Raw genomic sequence first — 23,342 nt, forward strand, 5'->3', positions numbered from 1 at the left:
TTATTGCAGACTGCTCCAGCCATCCTGCCTTCTTCAAGTTTCTCTGCGTGAGAAACCAGGGTCACACTTCAGCTTTTACAAAATTTATTTCACAGCATTCTTCTCTGATAGTAACAGTAAATTGGGCTTAATGCATTCCCACTTAACAAGCCTATAGCAAGGCAGCCAACCCCTTTTTGTAGTTACCTCAAATTACTATCATTGGTTTTCTTTGTGTTCCACTCACTTGGCTTTGGGAGGGAGTGCTGACTTATATTTCTCTAAATTTGGGAGAGCATGGTGTCTATTCTCTTCAGCTTTATGATTTTAGGGCTAGGGCTATGGTTAAAAAAAAAGTATCACTGAACTCTTGTTATATATTTAACAGCTCATCAGAAAGATGCTATTATTATTCCTGTTTTGCAGTGAAGAAACAGAACTTAGATTAAATCACTTTCTTAAGGTCACAAAATCAATAAAAATTACACCAGAAATTTCAACATGATTCTCTAAAATTTGTGTACCAAACTACCGCACTGTCTCTGATTGAATCAATGTCTATTTCTTCCCTTTTTTCAACCAATGATCCTAAATCAGCCCTTTGAATGAATACAAAATATTCAACTCCATATATAATGACTACTTTGGATTTTTATCATCTAAAGGAAGACCACACCTATTCGCTACTTACTACTCTCCAGATAAACAAGCCAAATGCTAACTTGAAGTACAACGTACTTCACAGTTTGGCTTCTAACTTTTCTCAAGGCTTATGTTAATGCCACTCTCATCTTTAATTTTGGGGAAAGTATTTTATTCTGCAATGCCAGCAGAGCTAGTTTCTTCACTCAAGGAAAACCTTTGTCCCTTATTTGCCTAGTTAACTTCTTCTCAAACTTAACGATATTTTGACCTCTCATTCTGTCACTCAGAATTATTAGTCCTTCCTAACTATGTGTATGATATCTGTAGCATTGTCATCTACATTATTGGCAATTATACCTGATATAGTTGCATCTGTCACAAATAAAGTTATAGAACACAGTAGAACATGATGCTAGGTGAATGCTCAAAAGTGTTTCTGTTGATCTTGACTGGATGTGCTCATGTTCCTGGGGTTGGCTGGTCTATACTGACACACCTTGACTCTAATCCATGTGGCCTTCATGCTCCTCTGGAGACCTGAAGACTAGCCTAGATGTGAACTCATCTGTCAAGTGACTGAAAGGCCAGAATGATCCCATTTGCACCTCATTTGGTAACATATATCTCCTAAAATCACATTAACCAATTCCATAGTCAGGGGATTGGTCCAATCACACTGCCTATTGTGAATGGACAATATAAAGTTACATGACGAAGGACATAGAAACGAAGTAAGAAGGATTTGGGACACATATATTTTTCTAATTCAGCCATTTGAGAGTCTTGATATTCTATCAGATAACTTTATTTCAAACTATTTAGAGAAATAAAAGGGAGTGCTGATATAATATTCTCAGGAAATTATAACAATAAAAACTAATATTTTGGTTTTGGTTGGGTTTTCTAAGAATCTAAATAAGATTTACAGTAAATGATAATACAATTGCAGATCTTCCTAAAATGTCTGATTTTAATAAAATGTACAATAAAAGCTATATATTTTTTCAGCAAGTTCATAATCATTAGTGGGATTTAGTTTCTACATATAGCACTAAGTTTGATCTCCTCAGTTGCTGTCCCAAATTGTATTCAAGAAACAAGACAGAGCTACTGTATTTGAAAATCATGATCACTGATTATTTCTTTGGAAACAAATTCTCAGAGAGCAAAATAGAAGTACTGATTTGGTGTTTTGAATGATATATCCCACAATCTCTACATTGCAGATACTATCTGATTCTAAAAGGGCTTTGCAACATGAAAATATGACATTACCAAACACGCAGAATATTCTAAATCTCTCAGAGGACACCTTCCACTATGTCAAGGGGACAGAATGCTGCAGTCAGTTTCTTTTGATTTAGGATTGCCTCTGTCATCACAGAGAAAAAACAGTAACAACACATAATAAAAATAAGCTAGAATGACTAAGATAATTTTAATACCAGACCATGAACTCTGACTCAAGCCTAGGAACCTAAGATAATATCCCAAAGTCAGTAGAAGCTTCTTTATTTGATAGCAAACATTTTAAATGTCAACATTTTTCTGAACTTAAAATCAAAACCAAAATAAAAAGAGATTTAATTGTGTTGTATTTTTATATTTAGTGACAGTGTCTTTCTCTTTATTGGGAAAAGTATGAATACATAGAATATACTAAACACATATATCACAAAATGTTTTAAAAACTCATTTATCTTTCTCAATCTTCTCAGGTTAGAATTACTTTTGTTCTTTTTTTTTTTTTTCAACAGTCAGTTTTCTATTACTATTTCTGTTGGCCTAGATCTTACTCTAAGGCAGCAAGAATTTTTGACCCGAAAGGATGTCAATCTACTTTGTACCAGTGTGCTTCTCATCCTCTTTCTGTTCTTTGTTGTAATTTCTGATGGGACAAAAAAAAGTATATATATGTATCATTTATTACTGGAATATTTCATGGTAAAAGAATATTTTATGATAGCACTCAGCATGTTATAATTAACTAAAGTATGAAGAATTTAGTTTTCAGGTAAATACTGAAAGATTTGACAGTGAAAAGGTATTTGTCTTATTAGTCTCAGTATAATAGTATCTAAAATGAGTGATTTTGACAAACAAATATTGGTCTTTGAAGATAATATTAGTCTTCTAAGGATAGTGCTGCCTGCCCTTAGGTGAATATAATTATTTTAGCGACTGGTAACCTCATGTTAATTCTTATCCCTTTGGAAAAAAGTGTAAATAAAGAAATATCAATATTTAATTTTAAAAGTCCTGTACCTTGCTATTTAACAACAACAGCAACAAAAACAAAACACAAAAATCTCGAACTGAAAGCCATTCATTTTGGAATCTATAACTATTGGTCAGTTGCAGTGATTACAAAGGGAATGGACTTGAATAGAGAGGATTTTTAAGATCTCTTTAATCCCTGGGACTCTACTGATCTAAGGTTGATTAAGAGAAAAAGACATACTCAACATACCTTTAATAAATATTGGAAACAGAAAAAAAATTCCACTAAAAATTGGTATATCTGGAACTATTTCTGTAGTTTCTGACATTATTTCCAGGAATATATTCTTAAACTCTAGTCATTTCTGAATAGCATCATATCTCACCGTAACAAAATGAGAGATTTCAAGTAAATACCTAACAACATAGGCACTCACCCCCTAGGTAGAACTTAATTCATCAAAACACAAAAATCTGATTCCATGGAGTAAGATCCATAACTCTCCCAAATTGTTTTCTTGGGAGGTGGTTACTTCTAATTCCAATGATGTGGCTCAGCACCAGGATAGGGAGATCCCAGGTTTGCTTACCAGAAAGATTTCAATGTGAATCTTAACCTGTGAATCTGTTGCCTGTCATAGGAATAACATAGAAAGGAGCCTATCTTATTATCATTGCCATGCTTGATAACTGACTGGAAGTAACCCATGCAAAGCCTGGCATTGGTGTAAATGTGATGATGATTTCGGAAGGTTTAGGGTTAAGGGTCGTTGATGGGTTACCATCCAGCAGGTAAAGATTTAAGAGACAAATTTTCAGGATTGCTATGCTCCACACCTTTTGTAGCACAGACCTACTTGGCCACACAGGTTCAGGGAGCATCTGTTTCATGGTTCTGTGGACTTTTCTTCCTGAGGGGAAGAGGCAGATTGTGGATTAACTGTAGTCCCTGTGGTTTCAGTTGATCTCAGGACCTCACCTCATCCTTTGGCTCTCCTTCCTCCACTATCCATTCTGGATTCCCCTCATTTATCAATTTGGCAGGTCATGATGGCTGAACTAGTAGCCTGAATCCCTCTTTCATTCTTGTGGGTTAGCACTTTCAGGCCACAGTTGTTACAAAACAGTAACAAGAAGCCCCAAGTGTAGCGCCTGGGTTCTACAGGTATTTTTCCCTGCCCCAATTGTATGAAAGCAGCTTAAATGCCTTATGGATGAACATATTATGAACTATGTGGAGGGGTTGCTGGAACCAGCTTATACCACCTAGCAAATTTTCAGAATGGGATCATGTTGATAGTTTGCACTTGACATGGAGGGAGTATAAGTAAGAAAATGATGCAAATATGTTGTCCCCTCCACCCCCCAAGGAGAGCAGTTGTTAAATATTTACCAGTACATCACTGAGTATGTGATACTCTCACACATTCTTCACTAGGAAGTCCACGCCCTCATTGAGTGATATGCTGTGTGAGATTCAGTGTTTGTTGATTAAGCATTGTAAAGCTTGTAATGTTGGCTGAGGTTCTGTGGGCAGCAAAAGCAAACTGTACTCGGAATGAGTATATATATATCTGAAAGGACGCAACCACTGACCCTTACATGAGAAAATGGGCTCAGTAGAGTCAACTTGCTACAAATGAATAGTGCAATATTGGGTACTCGGTATTGAAGTTTTATGTATTAAGAGAAACAGCATTCTTTAAATTGGGTTCAGACTGTCAATTTACATGTCAATGCCAAGAAAATACATAGCTTAAAATAATACTTCAGATCTAGGGATGTCTGTGTAGCTCAGTCAGTTAAGCATCTGTCTTTGGCTCAGGTCATGATCCCCAAGTCCTGGGATCAACTCCTACATCTGGTTCCTTGCTCAACAGGGAGCCTGCTTCTGCCTTTGCCTACAGCTCCCCACTGCTTGTGCTCTCTCTCTCTCTCTGAGGAGTAAATAAATAAAATTTAAAAAATAATAATACTTCAGATATAGTACATATGAACTGGTGCCAGATTGTCTGTAAAACTTCTGGTTGTCTTTTTTCTTTTTTCTCTTTCTTTCTTTTGTCTATCTCAACCATCTACATTAACAAATGTACTACTAAGAAAGTCAATTGAGATTATGATTCATTTGGTTATACATTATAAACTGTATGATAAAATGAATAGCCTAATTTGCACTTTGATAGATTTCAGCATTTCACAAACTACCGGAGTACTAATGCCATTTATTTCTCTCCCAGACTATGAAGGAGACAGTAGTTAAAAATGAAAGAAAAATGCAATATGTTTAAATATAAAATCTAAAATTATAGTTTAAATATACTTTGAAGATAAATTCTAAAGATGAATTTAGAATTCAATGACCTAATTTCTTGGACCAAGTACTTAAGTTAATTTAGAGACATGGTATTATATTTCTATACATAAATTTACCTGAAAATAAAGCTGGTTAAGTAATATATTCTGAAAATAATGTCTCAATTCAAATAACTTATGACATTCTTGTAAAAATAATGACTTGGTTTAATTTATTCATTTCATAGTCACATATGAAGACTAGCTGCTCAGTGGAGGAAAGACAGTATCTAAAAAACACAGGTGCTAAAGAAAAAATAGAGCTTATTGGTAGTAGCTTTAGGAAAAAATTCATTATGAAATAAATCAGGTTTTAAGTCAGTAAAAATCACTGTTCTCACTGCATGGTAAAATATTTCATGATTTAAACTATATTAGGACATTTTATTTTGGTACATATATGTTATTAAAGATAATAGCCACTGACATCAGCAAAGAGAAGTCTTATAATAAGTAAATTAATAAATAAACATCCACCAATATGTAAATTCAAGCGGTACTTTTTATTCTTTCATTTTTTTTTCATTTTGTTCTTTTATTTGATCACCAATGAGAATAAATGTTTTCTCAAAATGTATTTAACCTTTTTTTCCTTTTGGAAAGTTTTGGTTAGTATCTGTTTCTCATGAATCTGTTGTTTTAGCATTTTATTTTTCAGTATTTATGAACTTTTTAACACATTAGATAGGCCAGTCATATGTTACAGTTTTGTTATAGATTCTACCATGGTTTATCTTTTAATATTTTTATGTGTTATTATATATTTTCATATTGTTTTCGAGTTAAGTTAACTAGGGTGGTAGGTGACTCTCAGGAATTTCGCTCATAGTTATTCAGTCACTTATCTGACCATTTATTTTTGGAGTCCTGGAGTACTTTTTATTTCTCTGCTTGAACTTAACTATTTGTACTTCTCAGGAAGTTTTATTTTATGCCCTTCCCAGGGACATATATACCACATCTGACTTCAAATTGTGACCAAGTGCTGATGATTCTCACATTTACATTATCATCTCAAATATCCCCTGCACCCTAGCCAGATTCCTGCAAATCATGATCTGGGTGTTCCCCACTCACCCTAAAAAAATAAGTCCCAAATTATACTTGTCAACATTCTCTACCCCCATAAATATGTTTGCCTAGAGAGCAACAGCCATCTGGTGTGAGAAGTCTAAACTTTCTTTATCTCAGGTACGTTCTCTCCTCTCCCCTCTACCCTGTATCATCAATGTCTCTTAAATCTGCCATTTCATCTTCTTTCCATGTGCCACTGCTTTGTTCAGATGCCATTTCCTTTAACATTGGGAGACTGGTTTCTTTCCAAAGCTTCAAAATTGTTTTTGTTAATGTCCTATTCTAATAATTATATTTATATTTTTCCATTTGTCAAATCAAATCTAAAGTCTTTGTCAAAAAATGTAATTAGCTTTAATAGTTAAGGAAATATTGACAATAGGATTTTGAGAACTATGTTTATGATTATTGGTTTTAGAATCCCTTAAATATTTAAATTTTCTAGAATGAAACCTGTATTATGCTCAGAAGCATAAATGAATTTCTTCTGTGGTTAGACATTTTGATGGCAGCAGCAACATTATGAATGTTTTTGATAAAACAATTTCACAATTAGACCAATACTCAGATGTGTGGTTTTATTTAAAATCAATGATGTTTGTAATGCCTGTGCTACTGAGATAGTCATTCCAAAATCCTGACAGAAATCAGTAGATGATAATAAACAGCCAGACTTTGACATTATTAAATGATACATGAGACAGTTATGCTCATTTAGCCTTTGACTTATCCATCATTTACCATCCAAAAGTCTCTTTTGAAGTAAAATTGCAGTTCTATTACTTTAAAAAATGTGTATCTGCCCATAATTTTTCATTAAAAAGATTAACTTTTCAGAGAAATCACTAAAAAATGTAATCCCTATTTGATTCAAGAATGCAGGGATAAATAAAACATGAACATTATCTTTATGTCAATTAATTTTACAAATCATCCTTCATCAAGATTTTATGTAAAAAATGATTACCATTTATTTTCTTTATGATATGTGAAGAAAACCTATCATTTTACCTTGTGATAACATACTTACTNATCCTTCATCAAGATTTTATGTAAAAAATGATTACCATTTATTTTCTTTATGATATGTGAAGAAAACCTATCGTTTTACATTGTGATAACATACTTACTTTTTTGTGTTGTTTTTCAGCAAATGGAAGTAATCAGAGATTTTAAAAATAGTGATGCTGGTTATTACTTCAAGAGTAAGACTAAGAAAGGATGGAAGTTGGATAGTAGGAAATTTCTCAGGGTACTCTGTACTAAATTTGTGGCGTTGAGTATGCTTCTGTTTTGCTTTACACAGGTGATTAAAGCAGTAGAGGAAGGCTACCGTCTGCCAAGCCCCATGGACTGTTCTGCTGCTCTCTACCAATTAATGCTGGATTGCTGGCAGAAGGACCGAAATAGCAGGCCCAAATTTGATGAGATCGTCAACATGTTGGATAAGCTGATACGTAACCCAAGTAGCTTGAAGACGTTGGTTAATGCATCAAGCAGGTATGAAGCCAGACTCGAGAGATTTTCCTAATGTAGTTAACTTACGTTGATGCCATCAATATTAAACCAATAAAATCATTTTTTATACATGCTAATCTATGGATCTATATGACACCAATTTATCTAAATAAAGTTTTTGCATAGTTACTCTCTTATAATAAAATATTATTATTAAATAATTTAAATAAAGGATCAATGCCTAATCTAACAGTGTAAATGCCAGTTTCAGTAAAATGTTTACTGTAGCCAAGTTTAGGTAACATTAAAAAAGATAAATGGGGGGCACCAGGGTGGCACAGTGGTTAAGCATCAGACTCCCTATGGGCTCAGGTAGAGATCTCAGGGTTCACGAGATCAAGCCCCATGTCAGGCTCCCTGTTGATCAGGGAGTCTGCTTGGGATTTTCTCTCCCTCTCCTTCTGCCTCTCCCAGTCTTGCTCTGTCTCTCAAATAAATAAATAAATCTTTAAAAATATTTTTAAAAAGCTCAAATGTGTGTATTTTGATGTGTTTTGGATCTCACATAAGTGTGTATGGGGCACAGTAAGATTATAAGATCATACAGAAAAGCCAAATAAGCACTGATATATTGTAAAACAGGGATATCTAACAATGATTACTCTTTGATTTCTTTATAACAGATTTTAGTGTCTGTCATATTTTAGAAACAATGACAACTCCTTTAGAGATTCTTTGCTCTTATTTGGTTGTACACAGATATTTGGCTAATCATCTACTGTGAAGTTGGGACAAGACTTAAAACTGATAAATGAGTAATTTGTGGAAAAAATTGTGTGAACAAATGAGCATTTTAAAAAATTTTCTGAGTGCACAGGAATACATTTAAATAATGCTGAATATTTGTAAAACATGCTTTTCTCTTTAACCTGATTAATTACAGAGTTATCATCCCCAAAAAAAGTTTGATTCTGTACTTTAAAAAATAACTGCCAGATTGCTATTTTCACTATATTTGAGGCAGTTTTTTATTTTTACAAGATGTGTAACCAAATTGGCTGCCTATTAAGCATGAACTAAATGAGAAATAATTTGTTGATAAAGTTACATAAGTCCTATGATTCTGACATAACATTTGTTTTCTAGGCAAAAAGTCATTTTTAAATACAAGTGAGGAATGAATCTTCAACTTCTGTTCAAGCATCATTAACTTTCTGTAGTAGAACTGGAGAATTTATATTCTTAGTGATTATTCCTTATGTTGTTCCTGAAATATCTGCTTTTAAACTATTTATTGTCACATAAAATATTAAGCATTTCTTTCATCTACTTGTTTGAATTATGTTAAGTTTTCACAAATGGACATAAAGAAAGGAAATCATAAAGAGACATTTGATACTCTAAATTGCATTAGTTTATATTGTTATCATTATAGATTAAGAGCAGTTTAAGAATCTCCAAAAATTTTTCATATTTTTTGTTTGCAATATATAGAAAGAGCTAGCCAGGTTTCATTTAAACAGATTCGGCTTAAGACTATACCACTCACTAGTCATCTTTTTTTCAGGCATCTACAAATCTTAATTCCAAAAGATGTTAGTTCCTGATCAATCCCTTTTCCTTTATTCCCACCCATGTCACAAAACTTGGTGATTTCAGTAACCATGTAGATGATATTTGGATATCTCTCAATACATTGAAATGTTCTCCTTCAATGATTTTGGTTGCTATCCTACCTTGAACTCTCCTTCTCATAGTCATGTTCTAGAATTTGTTATTACTAAAAATTGCAACTCTTCCATAATTTCAACTTCAAGATCCTACTCTCCAAATATTTCTTCCTATATTTCTATCTTCATCAAATCTTTGACTCCCACTGCCTAAAGGCTACAAGTCACAAGATACCCATTTATTCATCCAGGTAGTCATGTGTCCACATTGGGTCATGCTATGGGCTAGGTGCTGATTATACAGCTTTGAGCAACACACTATTGGAGGAGAGAGATATTGAACAAAATAAAAACATTAAAAAAAAAAAAACTTTGGTCTTGCAGTAGAGAGCAAGATTAGAATTTAGGAGGATAACTCAGAGGCTAGAGTAGTTGTGCAGGTGAGACATGATGATGTCTTGAACTAAAGTGGCAACAAATGAGATACAGAGGTGTGGTCAGATGTGCAATATATTGGAGGTAGAATGGATAGTACACGCAATGATAGATTGTGAGGGGATTGAGGACAAGGAAAGAGTGAACTGTTGTATCATATACTAGAGTAGGGAGGACTTCAGAAGGAACTGGATGTGAAAAAGATGAGAAGTGTGGTTTCAGATATGTTGAGGTAATATTCCTATGAGAAATATGGAAGTGTGAAGGAGCTGTATGAATACATGAGAAACCTAGGCTGGAGGTAAAAGTGGGAGAAAAATAGTTGCTACTTGAAGCATAAAAGTGGGTAAAATTGCCTAGAATGGAATTCTAGCCTGAGCAGAGAAGATGTAGGGCCAAGTCCTGGGTCCCTCCAAATTTTGAAGTCAGGGAAAGGAGTAACATGCAAAAGGAGATTGAAGAGAAGTAAACGAATATTCAATAATATGGTAGCCAAGGAAGAAAGAGAATTTTTCAAAAAAGGTTGAGACAAGGTAGGATTCCAAAAGGGAGGTGGCAGTAGTGGATATTGAAAATTTCTGAGAAGTCAATCATTTTAAAGATTGGAAATGTTTACTGATTTTGGCAAAATAGAAATCATTGCTCTCCTAATGAGAGCAATTTTTATGGAATTGGTTTGGAAGAAAATACACTGGAGTAGGTTGAAGTATAAATGGAGCATGAGAAAGTGCAGAGACCATGAGTAGAAAGGTCCTATACCTGTGATTGAAATTTACTTAGGCAAACCCCCAATGATGGACATTTAAATTGATTTAATGTTTACTCCCACTTATGAAAAATTTTGTACAAGTAATCTTTGTCATTTTTTCTCATAATTCCCTTAGGCTACATTTCCAGAAATAGTTATCATCATCATATCATTATTATTATTGACCAAAAACTATGAGTGTAGTACAGTGAAGAGCATCTCATGGTTTGATTGATCCTATTCTGTTTTCTTATGTATTTGGGGTGACATTTTATTTTCCAAGTTCTATTACTCCTGTGGTAAATTAACAAGTACCCTTATGTAAGAGCATAAAATAAAGTATAAATAACTTTTTTTTAAAAGATTTTATTTATTTATTTGACAGAGACAGAGACAGGCAGTGAGAGAGGGAACACAAGCAGGGGGAGTGGGAGAGGAAGAAGCAGGCTCATAACGGAGGAGCCTGATGTGGGGCTCGATCCCATAACGCTGGGATCACGCCCTGAGCCGAAGGCAGACGCTTAACCGCTGTGCCACCCAGGCACCCCAAAGTATAAATAACTTTTGAACTTCCTGGAAAATTAGTTTAATGAGCTTCAGTTTCTCTAGCAAAGTTTAGGAGCAACTGACTTTACACAAATTATTCTTTGTATCTAATTTTGGTAGCATTTTCTATATTATTTTTACAAACAAAAACAATAACGAGAAGTAAATACATATAAAACACCACATGGAACTTTGAGCTAATTTTTCATATCACAGAACACTTACTTCTTGAGCCATGATAAGTTTTCATTGACTATGGGTAGAAAAAAAAATCTGAGTTTTGTGTTCTATATTTTGAATAATTTTCTTCCATGTTAGTCTTACTGTATATTTCCCCTATTAATATAAACCTCAAAATCCATTGTGTGCTAACATTACAATTTGTTATAAAAGAGTTAAAGTGTTACTCTTAACATTGCTATTCTCTGTGTTTTAGGGTATCTAATTTATTGGCAGAACATGGCCCACTGGGATCTGGGGCCTACAGATCAGTAGGTGAATGGCTAGAAGCAATCAAAATGGGCCGGTATACAGAGATTTTCATGGAAAATGGATACAGTTCAATGGACGCTGTGGCTCAGGTGACCTTGGAGTGAGTAATTTTTCTGATAATTTTTACATAATTGCTGGGGCGAGAAAAATTGTTCGGAATCCAATCTGGATGAGGTCAAGGGAAATCAGTTAACCTTTGTCCATGTGTGACAGCTTTCAAAGAAGCCTCTTCTTTTTTAGCCCGTATTGTTAACAACTGCATGGTTAATGCTACTTGTGGCCAGTATCTTTGCCTCTTTGCTTCAAAAAAATAGCATTTGAATATTGGAATAATTGGAATAACAGCTCCTTGGCAAAATACTGGCATTTTGTGTTGTGGAAAAGATGTTTTCTTGACAAAGTTTTTATACTGGTACCTATGTTATATGAATGTAATTACAAAACACACTGTAAGCACAATTGGTGTGGCTAGTCCTACATAAAGACAAAACATATTCTTAAATTTTGGCTACGATGAATACCCGGGTAGCAACAGCTTAAACAAAGCTTCCCAGGCAGGAATCTCATTTACTCTCTACGTGGTGCACCATATATTCTTGCAATCCAAGGATATATTAGATTCTGCCTCTGATTTGTAGTTTGGTACAATCTCAGTGGAACCAATTGTGCCCTTTTCTGTTTGCACGTTTAAGATAACATTTATCAAATCTTATTAAATAAAAATCACTAGAGTTAAATATTAAATTCTTTAAGGTTGTAAGTTGTTTGTATTTTATTATATACTCTGTATGTGTAATTATTTTAGCCTAATATTTGTTATTTGTGAATATTAACTGTTGTTATGGTGGTTCCATCTAGCTTACATTAACATGAATAATGTTTTAACCTGTGAATATAATAATAACTTACTTTAAATTACCTATAAATTCAAAGGTTAAAATATTGTTGTAAGGATTAGAAAAAGGTAGAACATTCTAAAGCACTAAGTCCTTATTCCATCACTTCACATAATATGAACATTGAGCAGTTGTCTCTCACCATTTCTAGTCTGGCATTCTTTGCTTCATTGAATTCACTGTCCATCCACATGAAAGGTAACAGGGTACCATCATTTGTCACCAGATAATGTCACATTCTCAGCCTTTCTCTTCCGCATATCTATAACTATTGGACCTAAACTCACTACTCAGCATGCTCTCTCAATTTGCTGAATCTCATCCTCACCATCACCTCCAAATTGTATCTATTTGATGACACATATGCTTTGCCCATTATTTCTTTGGATGCTCAAAGAACTCATTTGTGCTATATCTAAAATAGTAAACAGAAAATTTTGCTGATAATTTAAAACTATTTTTACATGATTGCTATTTAATTTTTCAGTAAAAATGGTCATTTTAATTTATTAAAGTCATTTGTCATTTTATATTAAAATGATACTATAGGTATTTCTTCTACCCAATGTCAGATTACTTGTAAATATATAATAAAATTATTTGCATTAAATGATGTCTCTTTTTTTTATTAAGATAGCATATAGATGTAAATATATATTTACTTCCACTATCTTTTTGCTTTTCCCTTCGCAGAATAGTTTTAATCACAAATAATGGTTTTTGCATTAACTGTCTCTCTTTTACTTTCTCTCTTTGGGACCCCAAGTATGTCGAACATTTTAACATTATATTTTAGCTTTTCATTTTTTTCTATTGCTTTTAATTATTTTCTCTTGACTTACTTGTTAACTCCTCTCTTCCCAAACTCTCTTCGTTTTGTATGTTTTCTTTCAAGACTTAATAGCCTTCTACTATCTTCTAATTATGGTTCGCTACCCCATTTCTATTCTCTGGTAGTTTTTGTGTGATCAGTTTTTCTCTACTTGGTTCAGCTTTGTTTCTATTACGTTGGTATCCTGTTGCCTCTTGCTATATTGTTTCCTTTCAGATATTTTGTCTTTTGATTTATTTACCTTAACTGGAAGAGTCAAGTGAAATTAGGAGACTTGCTAACATCTTCCTGTTCAAAGCTGTTGGTCTCCATGTGTCAGTTGCTGCAGATTCCTGGGCAGATAATTGCCTATTCCTTACTAGGAACTCAGCAGACAAACCTCAAATCCAGTGAAGTTGATTTCCAGCACCTTTAAAAATATGTATTGTTGTTTATTGTGTTTTTTACTACATGTTTTCCTATTTTGTAAGAACATATTTATCAAAATATCATTTAAATAACTCACAGAACAGTGAGTAATAAGTTACTCGTGTGGCCAGGAATATAAGAAAAGGGTTATCTGTGCATTTTGCTTGACTTTCACCAAATTATTAAAGACACATGGCAAAGGAGCTGGGATATCAGCAAAGACAAACACAAGCTCTTAAACATTTAGATAATGATTTTTTACACACTGTCTTTGCCCAATATCTAAATACTAATTTTGTGGATGCTGCATAATGCTATAATAAAATAATAAAATATTATTTACAGTGTTATTGCCAAGGCATAATAGAAACTGAGAACTGGAAGTATACCTGTGATAAATGCTTAGGTGGGGGAAAAAGTTAAGATCAATTACTGTAAGGCAAAAGATCAAATTGCCATATACTTAAAACTAGAATATCATGTTAGAATTTATGCCATCAAATTTGTTCTCATAGTGGGCTTAGAAAAAGGAACACAAAAGTTACAATTTTTCAGAACCGCATACTTTGATAAAAATTTTCCTTTGTAAAGGTTTAAATTTGTTTGTGATTTCCTTTTTCTTGCTTTCCTTTTTTTCCTTTCTTCTTTTTTTCCCAGCACAGGCATATATGGCTTAATGTGGAATGGAAATGAAAAACTTAACAATCTAAGAGTTAAAAGGTGTTCAGCAATGTGGTTTTCAACCTTAGGTGTTTCTGTCTGCCATTCTCTGTGCCTAAACCTTGCTGTTCTGTGTGCAATACACAGAACAATTGTTGTGGCAATAATGATGCAATCTGTGTACTATGGTGTGTAAATGCAGTGAATTGTGGTTGACAGGGGCAATTGTAAGCTGGCACAGAGTTGCAAATTGAATCCAAAGATCTGTATTGAGGACAGTATTATAGCTGCTTTTTAAACTTATTGTCGGACCAGTACTGTCAACTTTTGATTATTCAGAAGATGAGCAAAATCCAATGAATTTAAATATTATGCCAATTGTGTGTAGGCTGAAGAGATTTTTGTTGCTATCATTTATTAAAATGGGGTCTTAAACTACTAAAATGGAAGTTTTATGAATGTAGGGCTGAAATATATGCATACTAATTCAAGTAGATTTCTTATCTATTAAGACATTTTGCATAACTTACTATATACCTAAAATACGCACAGGAATACTTACTTTCCTCTGCATTCTACATAATAAAGCTTAAGTTTCTACTCTAGTTCATAGTCTCACTATGTCTCACCCACTGAAAACCATGACCAGTCATGGTTAATCTTTGCCAAATGTAGATATATTTATTTTGTGCAGTAGATATATAAATGATTGTCAGGATTCTTCTAAAGGCACCAAAAAATTTCACACCTACAATTGCATGATCACATTATGACAAAAAGAACACACACTGAAATTTAATGAGTGTTTATTAATCTCCCTTCTCCCTTCTCCTATCCAGCCAGTGTTGGTAGGGCAAATTACCAGTGATACGGCTAAAAGGTGTGTAAAGCAGAAGTTAGAAGTGAGGGAATGACTCATTTGCACATGGATGAGCTAAATCCTGAATAATCAAGAGTTGCTCCAACATCAACTAGACACCTCTTGTTATTCTCTATATTTTCATTCTGCCATAATATCAGTGTTTTTCATTGTTTAATATTATGGAGTAACATTTGAAAATATGCTGAAATGTAATTACATCAGTGGCAATCCATTATATCCACAGCTTTTCTAAAAATAATTGTGCTTTGTTGACAAAAGCCAAGTTATTTTTATGTAACAATACTCTTCTTATCATGTTTAAATTCATAAGCCTCTGCTGAAATATAGTTCATCATCATTAGAATTGGCTTTGGGTATTACTTAAGATTACACATGGTCATGATACATTTAGTGTAATATTTATGAAGGGGATACATTTAAAATTTTACCTAGCTATAAAATTTTCTACATAGAAAAATGAAATGAGTAAAATAGCTTATCTTGCATCATTTTTAAAAATTTTTATAAAGTAGAGCAGTAACTTCATCATTAAATGTAAACTACTTCAATTTTTAACAAATTTGTCTCATTTTATTACTGATAACTTGACAATTTAATATATACTCTAAAGAGTAAAATGACAATTCTTAGAAATCATGAAAGAAGGAGCCAAAACTACTTAAAATACTTTAATGCATTTGTCAATATTGGAATAAACTTATTTAACCTTTTCTAGAAATGTTTTTTTTTAAAGATTTTATTTATTTATTTGACAGAGATAGAGACAGCCAGCGAGAGAGGGAACACAAGCAGGGGGAGTGGGAGAGGAAGAAGCAGGCTCATAGCGGAAGAGCCTGATGTGGGGCTCGATCCCACAACGCCGGGATCACGCCCTGAGCCAAAGGCAGACGCTTAACCGCTGTGCCACCCAGGCACCCCTAGAAATGTTTTTTAATACTATTTTGTCACTTGTAATATAATTATAAAATTATTAAACAGGATTTTTTAAGAAACTTCTTTGCTGCTGAGAATAATTTTAACTTGCAGAAATGATATTATTTCTCCCCCACCTTTTCACTGAAAGTCACATTGCATAAAGGTATATGTACATTGCATCCATTATAATCATGCTATTTCTAAATCTCTGCACATTAATTTGACAGCTTTTGAAATGACAAGTCAGATTTTAAAAACATCAGCATTCTATTAAAGACACACAAAATGTATGGCAATATATAAAATGCAATGCTGTGTTTTTTTAACTCCATTTTTTCCATGGAAAGAGGGATGGGGGGAGGTAGGATGGAGGGAGAGTGAATTTCCGTAGTCTAACCCTCCATGTACAACTTAGGGGATAATCAGATCATAAATTGACCTTGAAATAAAATCTTATATTTAACTCACTGGGAAAATTTTTTTTAAATTAACTTAAAATCTAGATATATAAAATATTCTGAAGAAAGAAAGATTTTATTTGCCTATAAACACAAGCTCTATAACTACATTTACTAATCAAATACAATTTTGCAAAACATCTGTTCTTTCACATGATATAGATGTCTTAAAAAATTTAAATTTCCAAAGCACTGAACCAGAGTCTTTCTTGTGGTCAAGATATTTTGAGAGATTGAAGTCATATTTACGCATACTATAACAACAAGTTAAAACAGTGGAAATAAAAATAAGTTAAACCAGTGGTTTGATATCAGTGAGACACCAAGTGTTCGAATGTGGAGCACATGCGTGCACACCCCACCCCCCACACCATCCCCCTCAACACACATGCACGCGCGCACTTCAAATTAAGATTTTGGTATTGTATATTCAAAATCCATGCTGTGAGAAACCTATAATCCTTTCTCATGTCTTTCAGAATCAAATGTAACGATTATTTTCAAAAGCCCATTCCTAATAATTGGATTAATCATACGAATTGTGCAATTTAAGTACATATATATAACATCAGAACTTTCGAACCTGGATAAAACATATGTTTTAAAACTACATTTCAATTACTAATTATATAAATTTTCTAGCAGAGAATGAATTATTTTCAGGTTAAGAAATTTTAGTCCCTGTCAGCTGACTTAGGTCAGAAGTGTGCTAGTGAGCATGCATGAATACACACATCTACACAGGTCTTCATGATTCATAAACTGTAGAAAAATGAGACTATTAATAAACTCATAACTGAAATTGCCACGAAGTATAGATTGGGTTACCATAGACTCAAACAAGTATGTGTTCAGTTTCCACCATTAAATATCTTCCTTCTTTAAGAATTTTGGATATTTGATGTTATCACTATAGCATTCTCATTTTACAGATGAATAAATCATTGTATGTAATTTGAAGTACTTTGCTCAAAATCATATCTCAGAGTAATGAGAAATTAAAAGAGTGTGGACTTTGGCATCAGGTTCCTGGTTTAATTATTAACCCTGCTACCCACTGGCTGTGTTATCTAACCAAGTGATTAAAATTCTCTAAGCCTTCATTTTCTCATCCATGAATGATTAACAAAAATCTCTGTCATAGAGTTATGTATTTTCCTAGCATATAGGAAGAGGACATCTTAATTTTCTCCTATTATTTTTATATTAGTGCAATTGTTGTCGACCGGGGTAGATTTTGCTATTCAAGGGGCATATGGCAAACATTTTGTCTCGTCATCACAAAGGGTCAGCAGTGGTGCAGTGATTCTGGTATTTGGTGGGTAGAGGCCAGGGATGCTGTTAGATATTCTGTAATGCACAGAGTAGCCTCTATGACAAAGATTTATCCAGCCCATAATGTTAACAGGAGCAAAGCCAAGAAACTCCGATGTAGTAGAAAAGAGAAAAAAATTAAGCTCAAGCTTCTTTTATCCCTATGCTGGTCAGTAACTAGCTTAATTTATAGTCTATTCCATAACTAACAATTGTGATTTTGTTTCGAAGTGAACTTTTACTGTTTTCTTTTAATTTTTGCTGATGATTATCTTCCATGACTCTACTTTCCAAGACTCTCTAATGTTTAATATTCACATTCTAAGAAAGAACTGTTTCCACCCTAAGTATCAATTGCTCCTTTTATTAGCTGCTTGCCATTTGTTAAAACTCCTGTAAAAAATCAAGAAAAAAAAAGGAAAAAGAAACCTAAGATATTATTTAAATTATTTCCAATACTAATAAATGTAGAACCTGAGTACCCATTTTTAAAATTTCTCTTCTCTGATAATTAAGAGATTTACTTGCTTCCACAGCTATCCAATTTTGCATATAATGATTCTAATGTCATTGTATCCAATTCTAAAGAATTCTAAGATACTCTGAATGCAAAAATACCCTCTGAGTATAAGGTATTCAATAAAGTAATTATCTAAAGAAATCTAACATGGCAAACAGTTTGTCACTTAAAAATCTTGATTTGTTATTTTTTTCCTGTAATTAATGTTACCACTTGCCAAACATACCTGAATAATTATTCCATTATTTGCCAAATACACACTCTAGGGGTATAGAATTTCTGAATATCCTATGAAATAACAATTAAGACCCGTGGGCATTGACCTTGAGTTCCATATTAAGCTGTTAGTTTAGAAATCTAAACATTTGTAATTTTCTTTTGAATAATAAGCTTGTTTAAAAGAAACAGTAGGTATGTATCTTGGTTGAAAAGACTTTCTGATAGCGTGTAATCTTCAGAATGCTCTAAATGGCTGTAGAGCCTAGATATTATTTGGGAAAGAAAGAAAGCTCTGGTACTTTGGGTTCCAAGTAAAACATAAAATATTTGGAAGTGCTATAAGAGCAATGTAGTGATCATTATCCTGTAAAGTTATCTGTTGTATAAAATGATTGTACTGACTGAGTCATTTGAAGAGTTTGGTCTTCAGCTACATAACTGTAAAATTTTACGAGTATATTTTATGCTTACTTCTTGTAGCAAAAAAAAAATTTGTTGTTCCTATTGTAGGTCCATATTTTCAAAATTGTTCAACAAAATTGTACCTTAATTTAAATATGCTATTGGTAAGCATATGTAAATTTGTTTTCCACCACTCTGTGCCACTCAAATAATGAAGCCCAAAAAAGGAGGCAAATATATATTATAGCACTCCTAATTATTATAAATTAAATGTTTGACTGCAAACAGATTTTCAAGGTACAATTTGGGAGCCTGCCTTTGAAAATTGGACCCCATATATCTAAATTGGGACTGTAATCTAATTAGTTTCTGCAAGATGTTTGTGTCTTTGCCAGCGTGAGATATTGAAGTGTGCTACCAATTGCATCAATACATACATCCAATGTGTGCTTTCTTCATGCAGGGATTTGAGACGGCTTGGAGTGACTCTTGTCGGTCACCAGAAGAAGATCATGAACAGCCTTCAAGAAATGAAGGTGCAGCTGGTGAATGGGATGGTGGCATTGTAACTTCATTTTAATGTCACTTCGTCAAGTGAATGATTCTGCACTTTGTAAACAAGCCCTGAGATTTATTTTAACAAAAAAAAAGGGGGGGAAAAAGGGAAAACTCAGTGATTTCTAAACTTAGGAGAGCATTTGTTTCAGCCTCAGAATTTGTAATCAGTGTTTTGCTAAAATCTGCTTATCTTCCTCAGTGTCTTCATTTTTCATGAAGCAAATATAACCTGCATGGAATAAAAACATGAGGTTAAACATTATCTTATGTTGCAACAAGAAAATCCTTTCCACTACTTCTACAAAATTTTATAAATGAAAAATATAACTATATATAGCACCTTTACAGACTGAATTAAGGCAGCCCCTTTCAAAACTTCCAAGAATCTACTTGAAAGGAAAAGTTTATAGCCATTTGTGGGCTAACAGAAGCTGCAATTTACTGAAGTTTACTTCAAGTCTTAATTGTCTACATAAGTGTATTGAAGAGCAATATGATTAGATAATTTCTTAATAGATATCTTCTTTTGTAATTTTAAAATGCTGTTACACAGCGTTAAGTTATAGACTCCAGTGTATAAATATGTTGCTTGATCAAGGACAAGTACAATACAGGGTGTATATTTATTTTTCTGTGTTATAAAATTTACTTTTAGTTGCTCTTCTAGAAACTATTAGGTAATAAATGTGTATATACTGTATAATTTGCTATATACCCAGGAATCAATTTAAGTTGGAGTTTTGTTGTAATGCTTGCACATGTGTGTGTTATCATTCTGCTTGCATTTTTGATAGTGTTTTAATTTTAGCAACATAAAGGAACAAGTGTTCTACCGTATAATATGAATAGGAGAAATAAGGAAGCAGTAAAACGAAATTTTAACACGAGCTTCTGTCTTTCTTCCTCTCATATGTCCAAAAGCCACTAAAGCTCTTTATTCACTAACAGAAAATGTCTATAAGATTAAATCCCCTTTGGCTTTTTGAAAACACTTTATGATATCTGTGACAATGCAGTTCTTCTAGCCATTAATCTTGCACCCCTGTAAGAAATTTCACCTTTCTGAGTCCCAGAAAATATCTTGTCAAGCAAAGTTGACACCGAAGGGCACATTTTCAGCAGGATGTAGAAGGATTTAACTGAGCAGGCTTCTGTTAATGTTGTTAAATCCAGGCACATAGCACTAAGCATTACCCCTAAGTGTTAATCCTTTGTAACCATTTCCCTTGTGGTTCAGCTCTAGAAATTTTGATACTAAGGCAGCAATGGAATGATGAAATACATATATTTTTTTTCATTTTTCATTTTCATGATTTAAAATCGATATATCTATATGTATTTACTTCAGAATTGTCTTTGTTTCAAAACTTAACAAGTTTTATTTGTTGATGGCTGTTTATTCATTTGGTAATTTCTTCTTGTATTCAGTGTCATCAAATTGAACTTACTTTGATAAACCAGTACAAAGTATTATTTAGTTGGCCTTATTAAGGAATATAAGATATATTCTATGTACATTCTATGTACCACACTGGGTGAAGATGGACATTTGTGTTATAAAATTATGTGGTTTATTAGAATTTGAACAAAACTGAGCTCCTTGGTGAAATAAAAAAAATTTAATAGTATTACATTTTATAGAAATCACGGAATGACATGTGATTATTCAAGGTGCATCACGTTTGAACAAAATACAGCCTATTTCTGATTATCAAAGGCAAAAGTATATTGGAGTAGTCTGGATTAATGAAAGCCATAGAAAATAAACCTGCATGATACTAATGGTATTCTGTCTTTTCCAAGCACTAGTTTTAGTTGAATGTTAACATATACAAGAATAAACCTTCAAGGAATAACTTCTTTCTACCTTGCCCACCTTTTACTTAAGCAGTAAGGTAACTCTTTGCTGAAGAATATGGGGGAAAAAAAAGGAAAAAGCAAAGATTCTAAACAATTCTCAGATGGTATGTATATTTAGTTCAGCCCAATTATAGCTATAATTACTTATTAAATCTATACTGTACCATGGGTCCTGACAAAATACACTTCAAGTATACTTTAATAGATAGTGAAATTTGCAGAGAAAGTAGAGAAAGGTGGATTTAGCATTGTCTTGATAAAATCACAAGTAAATGAGCATCACCATTATGAAAGATGCCCTTGTTCATTTCAAGAAACAAAACGAACTGAACTAATTCTTTTTGTACAAAATAATTGGAGACATGTTGCACTTTATTGAATTCTGTAAAAACAATATTTAAGTGATAAAATAACAATTGAGAAACTTCAAAGTAGGAATAGATATATTGATTTAAAATACAAACTATCATAAATGTTAAGCCTAGCCTCAATTACTTACTAATAACAAAGATATTTTCTGAATTGTCTTCTGACTTTATATTTCAAAAATGATCGGGAGGTCAGCACAGAGTATTTAAGTGATTAGAATTTGAAGTTAAAATGTAGATGTCCTCTTTTTCATAAAAGAACAGTATAAATTAATATGGATCAATTCCTTTGCAATCTTGGTATTCCTTTTGGAACAAATTGAGATGAAAGTTAGACACATAAATTTCATCTATATCTCACTTTGGTTGAGAATTTCTAAAGAATGTCAATATGATTTTAAACGAAATAGAGACTTTCAAATAAGATATGCTCCCCTCCACATAAAAAAAGAGGAAAGAATTCCTTTCTGAAATATTTATTCACCACTGGATATGTCACCAATTGGGAAGTGCCAATCTCATCTATAAATGTGAGAAGTGGAACCTGGAGAAGAGGCGGCTCTTGTGAAATGCGGTGAGGCAGTAACCCAGGGTGAGGTTTGACAAATCTTGATTGTGTGATTTCTTATCCTTTTGGTTCATTTTGTCACCCACCAGACAACTAAAAATAAAACATAGACTCAATAATTTTAGCATATAAGATAGNAGACAACTAAAAATAAAACATAATTTGTCAAATAATACATAATGTTATTGTAACTATAGAGTAGCAATACCTTTAAAGCATGAGTCGTTCTCAATGTTGAACTTGGAAAAATAGATACAAGCAGGGAGTTTTTTTCAACTTACTGATACTGTTGAAGTCACTCAATTACTACTTTTATCAATCATAATTTGTTTCCTAATCTTCCCATTTGCTCACATGTTCTTCTTGGCCATTGACATATCTGAATTGTATGTAAAAATGTAAAGATTTTGCTTTTCTCATGTAAAAAATGTGCATGGTCTTTTATTTCTTCTCTTTTAATCACCAAGTCAGTGTTATAAAGTTGTAGGATTACTGTAAAAATTATAGCCCATGCTCTGTCTAAACTTAAATGTGGCCAGCATTATTAGTTTCAGAGTTGCCAAAACAATACAGAACATCCTTCATTTGGTTTGTAAAGAGTTTTAACCAGTGTGCAATGGTGAAGAGATAGTTTCACATCTTAAGTTTAAAATGAAAAATTAATATCTGTTGAACACTTATGTGTTTTCATGTCTGCTATTTAATCTCTATGTGAAAGTCAAAGTTTTTTCTTTTTTTAACACCGTTCTTTCTCCCATTTAAAGTGGGCTTACAGAAGCACAAGTAGAAAAATTTACCTGTGGAAGACATTTTTGTTTGTAATGGTATGTGGGATGGCAAATTTGCGTCAGATGTTAGAAAT

The 23,342-nt window shown here is 33.1% G+C and overlaps 1 protein-coding gene across 6 annotated transcripts in view; it reads left to right on the plus strand.

The window, feature by feature from the left end:
* Nucleotides 1-22,611, plus strand: part of EPHA5 (EPH receptor A5) — a 349,095-nt gene extending 326,484 nt beyond the window's left edge. For all 6 annotated transcript variants that reach the window (XM_011223454.3, XM_019798407.2, XM_034671740.1 and 3 more), the window contains 3 exons: nt 7,577-7,770; nt 11,564-11,719; nt 19,590-22,611. In XM_011223454.3, coding sequence (XP_011221756.2) covers nt 7,577-7,770; nt 11,564-11,719; nt 19,590-19,695 — 456 coding nt within the window. In that variant the 3' untranslated portion in view covers nt 19,696-22,611. The remainder of the gene's footprint in view (nt 1-7,576; nt 7,771-11,563; nt 11,720-19,589) is intronic.
* Nucleotides 22,612-23,342: the final 731 nt, after the last annotated feature.

The sequence above is a fragment of the Ailuropoda melanoleuca genome, chromosome 11 (assembly GCF_002007445.2).
Source record: "Ailuropoda melanoleuca isolate Jingjing chromosome 11, ASM200744v2, whole genome shotgun sequence".
NCBI lineage: Eukaryota > Metazoa > Chordata > Mammalia > Carnivora > Ursidae > Ailuropoda > Ailuropoda melanoleuca.